Here is a 13,960-nt window from a genome sequence, read left to right on the forward strand (position 1 = left end):
CTATGGAAAACTAAAAGCAAAGCCTGGAGGAACACTAATCCTTTTAACAACAATATATAGTTACCTCAAAGACTCCAAGTATCAGAGAGGCAGACAACTCCAGACCAACACTTCATTGTGCCAAATGCAAATTAGATCTAAAATACTGCATCTGTCCCTGCAGCACCACTCTGAGGACGGGTTTGTTGAGATTAAAACCCTATTTTTACAGTTCTGAGTAGGAAGTTTCAACACAGTGAAGGAAAATTTCAAAACTTTTTTCTCATATGTATTTCTGGGATTTGATTCAGCTCAAAGACAGCTGTTTTAACCCACAGGCTGTACTTCAAGCACAATGGCTCAGTTTCTACATTCACAGAGTAGCTGAAATTAATCAATAAAAATTACTTTAACAAACTTGTTATAAACAAGAGAAACATGAAGAGATCTCTCTTCCTTAGAGGCTTCATGAACTAATTCCTCCCACCCAAGGGAGGAACATAACATTCTAAGCAGCAGTAAAGTTCAAACATTTGTGAACCTGGGCTCTGACTCACAACTCTGAAGGAGCTCTCTGTCCAACACCTTCGTTAAAGACTATGTGTCAAAGTAATACTGATCTCCAAAAAACTGCTAATAAAATTCCCTATTGCCATTTGAGGAGAAAAACAGTAAGCTAGAGAAGAAAAAAAAAGTAAGCTTTCTGACACAGAGTAGGTGAAGGACAACACAGTGGAAGTACGTAACCACTGTTACTGCAGTAGGGGGTCACATGATCTATTTGCAAGATATAGCTCTACAGAACAGCCTCAATTGCTAAGCAGAGCTGTTTTTTCAGCTAACAGTTGTTTATAGTCACTTTCTCTAACAAATGCCATATACACACTACATTTGACTATCGCCATGGGCAGTATTACTGCACAGAATTGCATGGTCATATTTCTGAATTACTTATACACTTTTTATTGCTAGGCTTATATTAAGTCCTTACCCACTTTTAGACAGTTAATGTTCCTGTTACTGCTGAGAGGATGCACAGTTCTCTTCCATTATTAAAAGAAACCTGCCTGGCCAATCCAACAGAATCACTCCAACCTGTTCACCTGAAGACAACAGAAAGATTTCCACGTGTTAAACAGAACCTAATAGATAGATCAGTAAATCAGTATATCAGCATACATTCACAGCTGTATACCTGATATCTTTGTGCAATCACAGTTCAGCAAAACAAGTCAAGCGTGACAACGTCAGTGAAACTTAAGGAGGGAAGAAATGACTAAGGCTGACAGGAGCTGAATGCAAGCCTAAATATACTTTATAAAATTTGCAAATCAGTCATTTCCAACTCTTCTCTCTTTTAAGGCAGAGAGTTCATGCAGGAACTTCAAATAATGTTTTCAAAACACTCATCTTCGGTTTGATACTCTGTCATTAGAGGTATGAAGCTGAATTCTATGCTCTGACAATGTAAAGGCAAAACTGTCTGCAAAAGTCAATGTAAAAAGCTACCACTCTTAATACAAAGCAGTCAAAAGCCAACAGCACTTTCATTTTTCATGAAAATATCTGCTAAAAGGGGGTAGCTGGGTCTGAAAAAACAAACACAATGAACTCCGGCAAGTATATATTGCAAACCTGTATGCAATGGAAAAAAAAAATGAAGCTGTCTTATTGCAACAAAGTCTCAAACACTTTGAGGGGCTTTTTTGTCTTTTTTTTTTTTTAAACATTGAACTTTCATTTCCCAAAACAGGACATCATACACCAATGAAACCATGTGGAACTTACATTCAAATATACTTTCTTATTCATTCTGTACAGATCCAAACAACAAGGGTTTTTTGTTGCTGTTGAAATGAGCTACTGTACAAGCACAACAAGATCAGCTGTAAAATGCTTATCAGCTCAACACTACTTACAAGGTTACCTCATATAAACAAACCACAACAGTAATTTCTCTTTGTATAATTATTCTTAACATACGCTAGAAAAAGCTTACACTTCTGGGAAAAAAAAAAAAACAAAGCAAAAAAGAAAACAATGATTTCACATTCATCATCCAAAAAAACAGAAATCAGAGTAAGAATTTCACATACATAGTTTATGACAGCCATTGGCCATGACTGGAAACAGGCTGCCCTTCTTGACGGATCAGTGACAGAAGGTATGCTGATTAATACAGCAATGAGCCATCAATACAGTATGTGTAAGTAAGCTGTTAGCACACAGAGCATGGAAACAGGGTACCAGAGGGGAACAAAGACAGAACTGTCCTCAGACCACAGAGAAATGCATTACTGCATTCTGTGGTATGAGAGTTTAACGCTGAACTTATTGCATACCTCCTTAAGAATTCCTTTGACAGTATCTTTCCAAGAACACATCAATAACTCTTATCTGCATTCCTATTCACTTCATCCTTCAATTTTTAAGATTCACTTAATTACTTGGAACCTATTTTTCATCTCACTCAAAATATAAGCCAGCAGTTATTCTGAGATCATCCTGCCTGGCACTCTGCAGAATAAATTCTCTCTACAAAACGAATGCAAATCTTTACCAGTCTGAGCTGCTGGAGCAACACCAAATGATACCAACACCTGTACCCTCCTGCTCAGTGCTCCACATGCTGTAGTGCCTCACTGTAGCTGTGTAACATTCGCTTTCAGATGGTGGCCCCAGTGTAAAGTAAATCTCTACATATATGCTTTCCACGTGCAGAAAAGATCCTACGATACATTCAAACTGAATAACACACTTTTGTTTTATTCAGGCTCTTTCAATGTTAGGCCACATAAGTTGCATGTAAAATACACTATTTTCTACAAAGGCATTCCAAATTTCATTTTTCCCAAACACTGGGAGACAGGCACAAAGCAGTCTCATACTGGAAATGTGAGAGCTAGTGGCTGAAGTCAGTGAAATCTATTCTGCTTCAGTCACATCGAAGAATCAAAAAGGGCTCCACAGGAGCCAGCAGAGTTACACTGGTGTAAAACAGGAATGAAAATTAAATTAAAACCATTCATACTGAAATCACACTCTAGAGATTCCTCTCTGAAGGATCCTTAACCCAAGTTATCTGATTTGTTACACATTCGCAAGTCAAGGTTTGATAAGATTGTTTCGGGGGGACTCTTTCACTCAGCTATGGATATTTCAATCTGATTTGCCAAAATGCAATAAACCAGTCAATATGCCTCATTATTTATAAGGTTCTTAGTGCCGGCTTAATTAGAAGATGCTAAGCAGTCCTCCTACCACTTCTGCAATATGAACAACAGTTTTATCACCTCTGTTTTGCTAAGAAATTCATAGAGGAATTTGCACCACTTCACAACAGTCAACCAAAGTGATGAAAGACATATGCTGGCGTATTTGCAGCAAGGACTGCCCTCCAATGCAGCACACATCACCCACACAACTGACTCCAGTGTCCAAGTCTCTTCTTGTTCACATCAATTATAAACTTGGTTTATTTCAGCAGATTTTAAACTCTTCATTTGCAGAGATGGTATGAGGGAAAACAGCTTTCGAAAATGTGCGGCCCAAAGTAAGAGTTGGAATGTTTTCCTCATCTATCTCTGACATTTAGGCCCAAAGAAGTCTCAATCATTCTGCAAAAAGGGAAAAAAGGGAACATGAACATTCTCTCACTATGAGTAATAGCATTCTTCTCAGCCTGCTCCATGCTAGAGTGAATCTTCATCTGTATCAATGTCACTGCTTGGTTTGTTCAGTCTCTCAAATTCTTCTCCATCCTGCAAGAACCAGAAGCAGGAGAAAACAATGTGAACAAAAGTTAACTTGTTATCAATACATAAAGAGAGAAAAGAGAGAAGAAGAAAGCTTATTTTTAAGCGATCTCTATGATATCAGCATCCAGTAATTTGTCTTTTATCAGCGTGTTGAAATCTTACTCTGATACATGTATGCTCATAAGGGACAATCTCTTTATCTTTAATGCTTTTTTCTGTAGTTTGATCCCTGAAAAAGCTTGTAGCCCACCCTCAGGAAACTTGCTCACATAGTATTCTTTGTTTTTACCACAGATGCTCACTTGTAAATGCTAAAATAGATAGTTTCAGGTACAAAAAAAAAAAAACCCAACCCACACACTGTTTGTTAAACAAGCATCTAAAAGGGCACCACTTATAATTTTCAGAAAACATCTGTTGGAAGCTTAATGTTTCCTAGAATTAAATGGAGACAGCACTCTCTGCTGGTTGCAACATCTATTACAGACATATATCTGTCCACGTAGAAAGCAGAGATACGAACTCCTTCCCCTTGGACTGACTTCTCAGCTTAGATGAATGAGCTGAGACTCTTAACGGCAAGCTCTCGGTGCCACATTCAGGTTGTCTAGGTTACAGTTCAATTTAGGGAGGGCAAAAAAGTAAACAACACACAAAAGGCCCTGGAGAAAATGCTGTGTACGAAAAATATTAAAATGTCTACTCCAATATTACATTTGTGTCTGCGGGTATCTTTGACTGTTACGACAGAAATAATCTTCATAACAAACATTAATTTCTTCATGTGGGCTCAGCTATACAAAAATTTCAGTTCTATTTAAGTACTGTTAGTTTCCAGGCATCAATTCCAATTTCTGTATTCCCAGGGCCAGCAATATCCTCAATGGAGAGTTTGTACAAAGCTGGAGCTGCTCACAGCACAGTCACTGCAGAATAGCATTGTTTATCCAGGATTCATGAATTGAAAAAGTGTAACATGCAAAGCAATACTCAATCACTTTTGAAGATTTATAACAAATACTGAGGAGTTTTGGTGTTTCAGTTGACAAATGATTTCAGTCCATATCCCATAGCACAGGTAGAGGGGAAATAAGAAAAAAAATAATAGAAGACAAGTATGGAAAAGCCTTACCCCACTTGACCTCTCCCATGTGTCTCCTTTGAAGAGCTTGCCCCTTTCCCTCATAGCAGCATATTCCAGGCCTCTTGGTTTACTGGCATTGTAAATGAATATGGAGAGAAGCACTACAGGAGCTTCCAAAAAGAACTCTAAAGAAGGCCTGAAGTCAAAGATGACAAAAGACACAGTGGTGATGATGACAGTGGTGATCTGAGCTGTCATGACATGGAACATATTGTCTCGGAACTTCAAGATGAAGGCTACAGACAATCCCAGAAAGGCAGTGACAAATATGAGAGCCACTGAGAAGATGTTGTGCCCATAAAAGAAACCACAATTCCCTATCTGCCCCCGGTCCTTAGCCTGTAGGCCCAACATCAGTCCATTGAACAACACCCCAAAGGCATACAGTTTGCTGTTCTGTGTGAAGATGCTTTCAGCAAGCTGATCTCCATCTTTCAATATCTTTTCATTGTAGATGTTAGCCAGGGCAGAAATGAAACACTGCACTAGAATAAGCAGATGTCCCAGACTGAGTCGTAGAGGTTTCAATGCTCCTGCCATGGTACTTGTAACATTCCACTGGAAGACGGGAAGGAATCTTGGTGCTCCACAGCTACCATTTTCCACGCACGTTTCCTCTGGTCTATCAGAAAGAAGGCAGTGGTTGGATGGGTTGAAAAACATACTGTGATGGAAGCCATGCACAGCCAAGCTTTGCTGACGGCCTCCAGTTCCTAGTGTCAGGGCGACGATGGATAGGAATAAGATGACCAGAGATGCCCACTGTACCCAAGAGAGTTTTCGCCTAGGAGTAGACAAAAAAGCCATGAACTTTAGAAACATGGTCATTCAAACTAAATGACAAGAGAACAAACCCTATGAAGCACACACAAGACATTGTGCTTGACTACATTTCCTTATCTGTGGCATGATGAAAAATCTTGATTTTTCAGAATTGATAGGAAAATGCCAAAACATAGCATATTTTTTTTATGGCAAGGGGATCCCAACCTGGTGATTACAGAAACACAGAATGGAGAACAAACCAATAGATTTATAGAGTAGAAATAGTGAATAGTAGAGATAATGAAAGGGAAATCTTTCAAGATTAAATCAGTTCTAGATGCTGGCCTCCTGACAACTAAAGTCAACTGCTGCCCACGTAATCACAGATTTGAAGGATTAAAAGGAAGTCAGACATCCAAATAATTCTCTTTCTGGAAAACCTTTACAACATTTCATTTTTTTTCCCCATGATTTTGAACACTTTTTAAGTATTTTACGATGGTAGAAATGTAATGTACGAGGCCTAGTGGTCTTATCTATTGGAACTACTCTCTCACTCAAGCAAGTGAAACTAGTTTATTGTGGGAAAAAAAATCAGAAATTTGGAAGATTAAGCAAACTTTGACGTCACAAGAGATATAAAACTAAAGAACTGAGAAAAAGCACTTTGGCCTGACTACCAGATGCTCTTTTGGAATATTAACACCTATGGAAAATGCATCTTTGTTCAAAGTTCACCACAAATAACTTTTCAGGTAGTGTATGAAAGCTAATATCTTTTTCCCTATCACATGAATAACAAAGAAGAGACTTACCCTATGCAGTTAACCAGAAACACATTAGGGCAGGAACAGTACTAATGTAAACACCTATTTCTCTCTCATGTATTTCATCCTTTCTTGTTAGATTACCTTCACATTCCATCAAGAGTTACATCAGACTGGAAAGAAGTACTGCTCATCATTAAGTATGAGATTTAATGCACAAATGAAGGTACACAAATCCAAACCTTAATTCTGATCATTCAACATCTATCACTTGCAACCTGTCACAGGTGACCATATGTGGAGATATGTAGGAGCATCTAAAAAGCTGTAATTTCCAACACCTTTATATGTAGAACACAAAGCCATTTCTCTAAGTTGGTGTAGTCACAAGAAAACAGTATTACTGTTGCTATCAGACTAAGAAAGACTGTAGCATAACCACTGTATATAGGCTAGAAAGATAAAGTTTAAAGTTTTGTTTACCTTATTAAGTACAACTTACTTTAGCACTATCCTGAAGAGGAGAGCTGTTGTTATAATGACAAAATTTGAGAAGAGGACAGCCATTGCCTAGAAAAAGAAAAGGAACAAAGTTATAATTCAGACACATTGATATCAAAAGCCCACCAACTTTCAGAGACAAGAGTGGAAAGCATCGCTCTAGTACCGAACCTTCTTTCCTTAACAAAGTGGTGGGATAGCATAACCCTAAAATAACATTGAAGAGCCATTTCGAAGTATCAAGCGAAGCACAGATTCTCAGTTCCACTGCAGGGGAAACACCGTCCTGAAACAAAGACATCAGGAAACTAATCCAGCTGAAAACACACCAAGACTGCAACTGTTCTAAAAATGTACTATTTCACTGTGCAAGTGAAGAAAACTCTGTGTAGTCAGTATACATACTGAGATGTGGAAATCTGAACTCTTTCCTCCAGTTCAACCTCACATTAAGATTGCCTTTTAAAGACAATTTTACACACACACGAAAAAAAACATTTAGATTCAAAAGTGCAAGGCACTGGCATTACCTTGAACTTTCTTAACTCCTTTTCCACAATTCCAATTCTGCTCTAGAGTCTTTTCATTTACCAGAGGAAAAGCATATACCCTTTTCCCATTATCTTAGTGCCACTCTGTTAAAAACAACAACAAAAACCCCCTATCTGCTGAATACTAAATATCATAGAATATGGAATGGCTTATGTTAGAAATGACCTTTATGATCATCTAGTTGCAAACCACTTGCTGAGGGCAGAGCTGCTGCACAGATCAGGCAGCCCAGAGCCTCATCCAGCCTGGCTGTGATATGTCTCCAGCGATGGGGAATCCACAACTTTTCCAGGCAACTTGTTCCAGTGCTTCAACACCCTCTGAGTAAAAGTATTCCTAACATCTAACCAACATCTCTCCTTTTTTAGTTTAAAGCAATTCCACCTTGCCCTATTACTATCTGCCTGTGTAAGAAGTCAGTCTCTGATTATAAGCTCTCCTCAACTACTGGAAAGCCACAATGAGGTCTCCCTGGAGCCTTTTTTTTTTTTTTCTCCAGGCAGAACAAGCCCAGTTCCCTCAACCTTTCCCCTTCAGAGAAGTGCTCCATCCCACTATCATCTCTGTGACCCTCCTCTGGACTTGCTCCAAAAGCTCCACATCATTCTTGTGCCAGCAGTCCCAGGACTCAATGCAGTACTCCAGATGGGGCCTCATAGGGACAGAGTAGAGGGGGATAATCACCTCCATCATCCTGCTGGTCACCCCTCTTTGGATACAGCCCAGCATACGTTGTGCAAGTGCACACTGCTGGCTCACATCACGCTTTTCATCCACCAGGACCACAAAGTCCTTTTTCCACAGAGTTGCACTCCATGAGCTCTCCTACCAGCCTGTACACATATCTGGGATTGCCCTGACATAAGTGCAACACCACGCAATTGGCTTTGTTGAACCTCATTAGGCTCCCATGGGCCCACTTCTCAAGCCTGTATAGGCCTCTCTGGATGGCATCCCTTCCTTCAGTCATACTGACTGTACCACTAAGCTTGGTGTCATCAACAAATTTCCTGAGGGTACACCTGACCTCACTGTCCACATCACTGATAAAGACGCTCAAGAACACTGGTCCCAGAACTGACTCCCTGGGGGACACTATTCATGACAGGACTCCACCTGGACATAGATCCATTGACCATAATGCTCTGTCTGCACTGGTCCAGCCAAATCTTCATCCACCAAACAGTCCACCCTTCAAATCCACCTCTCTACAATTTAGAGATAAGGATGTAGTGGAGGACCACTTCAAGGGCCTTGCACAAGTCAAAGCAGACAACATCAGTTGCCATTCCTTCGTTCACTGCTGCTGTAACTCCATTGTAGATGTCCACCAGGCTGGTCAAGCATGATCTGCCCTTGGTGAAGCTGTGCTGGCTCTCTCAGCTCACTTCCTAGTGAAACAGCATGATGCAGGATCTCAAGTAAGCTGACACATGACATGTCTGCCTAAGAAGTCACAGCCTCATTTTATGCTTTGTGAAATTGCAACTCAGTTAAAAACTCATGTTAGGTGAAAATTATGGAAGAAGAAAACATTGGATGAACAGATGAAACAGGAGCTGCTAGAAACCACTCTCGACGAAAGAGGCTTGACTTAAAATTGATGTACCAACAACATGCAAAACAATGGTTGGATTTTTGACTGAGACAAAAACACAGCATAAATGGAACAACATCTCTGGTAACATAATACAACCCAAATCCAAAGCAACTCTATACTAGAGATGGCTGCTCACTTAAGTATGACATAGTCCAAAACCTACTTAGTTTTAAAATTCACATGAAACAAAGTTTAGCCAGGTATGGCTGCCTTCTTTCGGGCATCTTGCACCTGCCTTTTCACTTTGAGGGTTTTGTAACACCATCAAGGTATTCTATCTTACAGGTATTCGGTTACCTCATTTACTATTTCTGTTTGGTTAGCCATGATGGTGTTACAGTTTTATCTACCCATCAGGTAGAATATAAAAGACACTAAGAATTCCAAAGAAGAGTAACTGCAGTGCACATGTTCTGAGGAGAGAGAAAAGCTTTACATGCAAATGCACGTGGGTGTGTGCATGCAACACAGAATCTGCAATGTACATTTAACGAAAGACTGCTCTAACTCAGCCAAATCCAACTGCTTGAGAAAGCAACAGTATTGCGTAGCCTTTTAAATATCAGACTTTGCTATTATAAATGCTATAGCCAAGTTTCCTTCCACCGCCCCCCCCCCCCAAAAAAAGCAAAGAGCACAAACAAAACATCTACTTATTTTTAAGATACCAGATTACACAGAATCACAGAACTGTAGGGGCATTATTCATTCTAACCAATTTTTTTTTCAGTCAGGTCCTATTCTAGACTCTGTTCTGTCCCTACCAGAAATGTACATCTAAAAGGACATTATTTTAGAGAGGAAATCCTGAAAGAGAATGAACAGAAACAGTTATACAAATTTTTAATGGTAAAAAAGAATAGACAGTATTTTACAGTAAGCAGTAACCATTTGTTTCCATGAAATTTCAAACAGATTCTGAACCTAAAGGTACTCTAGCATAGAGAGAGCACAAGAAAACCATATTTCCTGAGTATATGTAGACTCATTCAGAAGGCTGAATGTAGCTAGAAAATAAAGTATAAATGAAATGTGTTTAAACACAATTAGGTTTAATATATCCTTACATGAAAATGAAAAGTAAAAAATTGAGAGCCAAACAGTTTTAATCCTTCCCTACTCTCTGCCTGTGTTTTGTTTTTTGGTTTTTGGTTTTTTTTTGCTTTGAGAGATTTACATTTGTTTGATTTTCTTTGGAATTGTTGAGGAAAGAAAACAAGTCAACATGTGAAGTCATGTAAATAAAGTGGCAGAAGCCCCACAGAAAAGGGCAACTCAAATACCAGCAACATGTGCAAATGCACTGAGAGAGAAATTCAGAATTGAATAAGCCAAAGGGTAGAAAGCTCAAAAAACCTGCCCCACACTTAAGAAATTTCAGCCTGTATCTAAACTACCAAGGATAGAGAAAATGCACAGAAACATTCCTCTACTGAGAGCTGTAGAACTGGGCCACTGGCAGGAGAAGGGATGGTCTAGATGTTCAGATCATTCATTTACCCGTAAATCTTGCACTGTCAGTGTAGCAACTGTAGATAGCCTATGGTCAGTCTTATCTGTTATTAACACACTGAAAGATCCTTCACTCAGTACACGCATACTTACTGGCTGGAGGTAGGACAGCACGTAGAAGACAATCAAGTTATCCAAAAAGTAAAGAAAGGCAGGAATTGACCATTTCATGGAATTACAAAAATTCTTCCAGGAAAGACATCCGGATGGACGATCTAAGCAGCCCTCTGGAAGGAAAACAAATCAATAGGAAAAACAACTTTATTATTATCAGAAGTCCATTTCGAAGCCCTTTGAATAGGTACTGCTGTTCTCTGGCAATACAGGACAGCTAAAGCAGAAGTCTAGTGTCTATGAGCATTCGTACCCTTGCTTCACCAAGGAAACTATGAAGGAATAACAGAATTGTAGGGGTTGGAAGGGACTTCTAGAGATCATCGAGTCCAACCCCCCACTAAACCTGCTAAAGTAGGTTCCCTACAGCAAGTCATAAAGGCAAGCACCCAGACAAGTCTTGAATATCACCAAAGAAGGAGGTTCCACAACTCCTCTGAGCAGATTTTGCTAATCTGTCCACAAGACAGAAACCTGCATTAGGGTTTCTCAAGTGGTTTCTCACATGAGAATCAGAACCAGGAAACAAAACTCGCAATCTCTAGCTTTGCCCTCCTTTTTTTTTTTTTTTTTTTTCTTTTCTTTTGCCATTTTGTTTTGTTCTGTTCTAGGGCTGAACAGGAACAGCAAAAAAACACTTAGAGAATCCTTTAACCCTATCAGAGTATTTCTCCACTGGTGCAAAAACACATCATAATCATTCTTTGAGGACCAAAAAGCACTCCAGAAAGCCCCCACACAATAGTCACATCAGTATCAGGTGATTATCAATCTCACCTAGATATGAAATAATGACACAGATGGAGGATCTGTTTATCTAGCACCCAGAGGGTAGCCAGTAACAAGCTTCTTTTCAGCTATGCCTTCATAGAGAGGCAACTCCTATTACCCTAACCTGATGCTGTGCTAAAATTCAAAAGAGATTAGATTGTGTCTTCATTACACTTTCTAATTGAACTCACCATCCTCATTTCAACTATCATACAAACTTGAGAACATATGAATTTAATGCACAAATTAGAGTTATAATAAGTATAGTTGTAATTGTGTATTGAAGACATAATCCCCAAGAACATTACTGTCAGGACTTACTTCATGCCATTAAATGTGAATCTATTAGTGGAAAGAAAAAAAAAAGATATGACATATAATAGATCTTAGTAAGTCAACACATCTTAGTTACTTTAAACATATGTACTCACCTTTTTTCTTAACCCATAGTGCCAATACCACACACAGGAACAGTTTTACTACTTCAGAACATATGTTCACTGTTGTAGGAAGATAATCATATTTGTTATCTGTGGGATTCAGGAAATTGTAGAGAGTACACCATCAGATTCCTCTTGCATATTCACAATTGGAAAAAGAAATATTTTAACCCCTTCAGTCAGAATTAGAGCCCCTGCTCATAAACACAAAGTGTTAGCACTTCTATTACAAATACTCAGTTTTTGACCAGTCAGTTGCCCTTCTGGGCTGAAACCTTTCCTCACTTGCTCTCAGTTTACAAACAGTGATATAGTATGTTTGCCTACTAGGAGAAAGCTTCCAGGATGACACAACCTACTTTGGGGATTTTATCTTTTCTTTAATAGCATAATTTTGCTAACACTTGCTGACAGGAGAAGCAGTAAGACAACTTGCACACTACTATACCATCTTCTCCTAAACATGCTGTGAAACAAATGAATTGGTCATTTACCACCAACAGTGCTTGCACAATTTATATTCTATGTTAGACCCAATGAAATTCACGTCTCAGTTTATGTAATGGAAAACTAGGTGGCAAACTAGGTTTTGGGGTATCTGTTACACCTGAAATGACAACGCTTATTTGAGATTCATTATGTTTACAGTCCAACGATACCTTCATTAGCAGAATATTTCATCAAGAGGATTCGACTCGAGCCCAGAGTAATGAAGACTCCTCCAAGCAGAAAGGTGTAGATGGTTGTCTTGGAGCAAACCGCAGAGCGACGACAGCACTTGCTCTCCATTCCGCTGCCTTGCTGTCAGCGCCCTTTGGACGACACAATACACATACACTATAAACAGTACTTCCAGAAACTGATACGGTGAGGTGAAACGTGTGCCTTTTATTGCTTTGTGTTATCTTAAACAGAATGGTTTGTGTTGAGAGTCATGATTGCATGCTACAGTTATCATTTTATTTAAAAGGGAAAAAGATGTGCTATAAGGACCAGCAAGAGAGGAATAAACACCTCACATCCACAGTGATATCTATGGAATACGGACCAGCTGAACAAGATAAATAAATACAGTGTTATTTCTCTACAGGATTTGTAGGTTTGAATATACTTGTATGTATATCATGTAAGGGCTGGGTTGGGAGGGACCTCAAAGCCCAACCAGCTCCAACCCCCTGTCGTGAGCAGGCTTGCCACCCACCAGACCAGGCTGCCCAGGGTTCCATCCAACCTGACCTCGAACGCTGTCAGAAACAGCTCCCGTTCCCAATCCCAGCAGACAGGGCTGCACAGGGCCGCCCGCGGCTCCTCCGCCACCAGACGCGCTCCAGGCGGCTGCTTCCGCAGTTCAGCCGCCCGCTAACGAAGGACGGAAGGGCGGCGGCCCCCGCACTGCCAGGCACCGGCTGCACGCGGGGAGAGGCGGGGACGGAGGCGGCTGTCAACGGTCGCGCGCCTCGCCTCGCGCCGTTCTACCTCAGCGGGTGCACCTCAGCCGCGCGGCTGCGCTCGCCGCTCCCTGCCACGTCTCCGCCTCACGACGCGGGGCGAGCCGGGCCCGCAGAAGGCGGCGGCCGCCGAGACGGGGGACCGGCAAGGCGCATCCGACGCTCGGCTCTCCCGAGTCGGTTCCCGCCGCCTTCGGCCGTAGCCCGGCCCGGCTCCCCGCCCCGCCGCACGCAGCTGCTCAGCACCGGGCACAGTGACGCCACCGTCAAACACACCCGTCGCCGGTGGGGGAGGAGGACCACGACCCTCTCTCTATTCCCGCTGATCTTCCTCCCCCAGCCCTCATCCCCAGCACCTTCCTCCCTCCCGCTCCCCCGCTGGAGGGGGCCCCCGACGGCCTCACCTGCCGGGGCGGAGCCGAGCGGGGCGGGGCCCTCTCCCAGGGCGGGCGGCAGCGCGCGCCCCCTGACCGCCCCTCCTCCGCTGCCTCATTCTCCATGACAACTGCCCACGTGACCCAAGCTTACTTCCGGATCTCGCCCCCCACCACGTGATCCTTACGTCTATTTGGGGGGGCGTGTGCAGGAAGATATGCCGTCTTCCGGTCT

The 13,960-nt window shown here is 41.3% G+C and overlaps 1 protein-coding gene across 7 annotated transcripts; it reads right to left on the reverse strand.

Moving 5' to 3' along the window:
• Window positions 1–1,671: 1,671 nt before the first annotated feature.
• Window positions 1,672–13,862, reverse strand: SLC35A5 (solute carrier family 35 member A5). 7 transcript variants are annotated; one of them, XM_040646624.2, is made up of 7 exons: window positions 13,756–13,862; window positions 12,563–12,715; window positions 11,895–11,993; window positions 10,672–10,805; window positions 6,916–6,983; window positions 4,870–5,503; window positions 1,672–3,740 (listed from the first exon to the last, which is right to left on the reverse strand). In XM_040646624.2, exons 2-7 carry the CDS (start codon window positions 12,690–12,692, stop codon window positions 3,672–3,674), a joined length of 1,134 nt encoding a protein of 377 aa, XP_040502558.1. In that variant the 5' UTR covers window positions 12,693–12,715; window positions 13,756–13,862; the 3' UTR covers window positions 1,672–3,671. The 7 variants fall into 7 exon arrangements, with proteins under 7 accessions (XP_040502558.1, XP_015152139.2, XP_024999566.2 ...); XM_015296653.4 differs by having other exon boundaries at window positions 4,870–5,665; XM_025143798.3 differs by having other exon boundaries at window positions 4,870–5,665; window positions 13,628–13,862.
• Between the last annotated feature and the right edge of the window lie 98 nt (window positions 13,863–13,960).

Source organism: Gallus gallus, chromosome 1 (assembly GCF_016699485.2).
Source record: "Gallus gallus isolate bGalGal1 chromosome 1, bGalGal1.mat.broiler.GRCg7b, whole genome shotgun sequence".
In the NCBI taxonomy this organism is placed as follows: domain Eukaryota; kingdom Metazoa; phylum Chordata; class Aves; order Galliformes; family Phasianidae; genus Gallus; species Gallus gallus.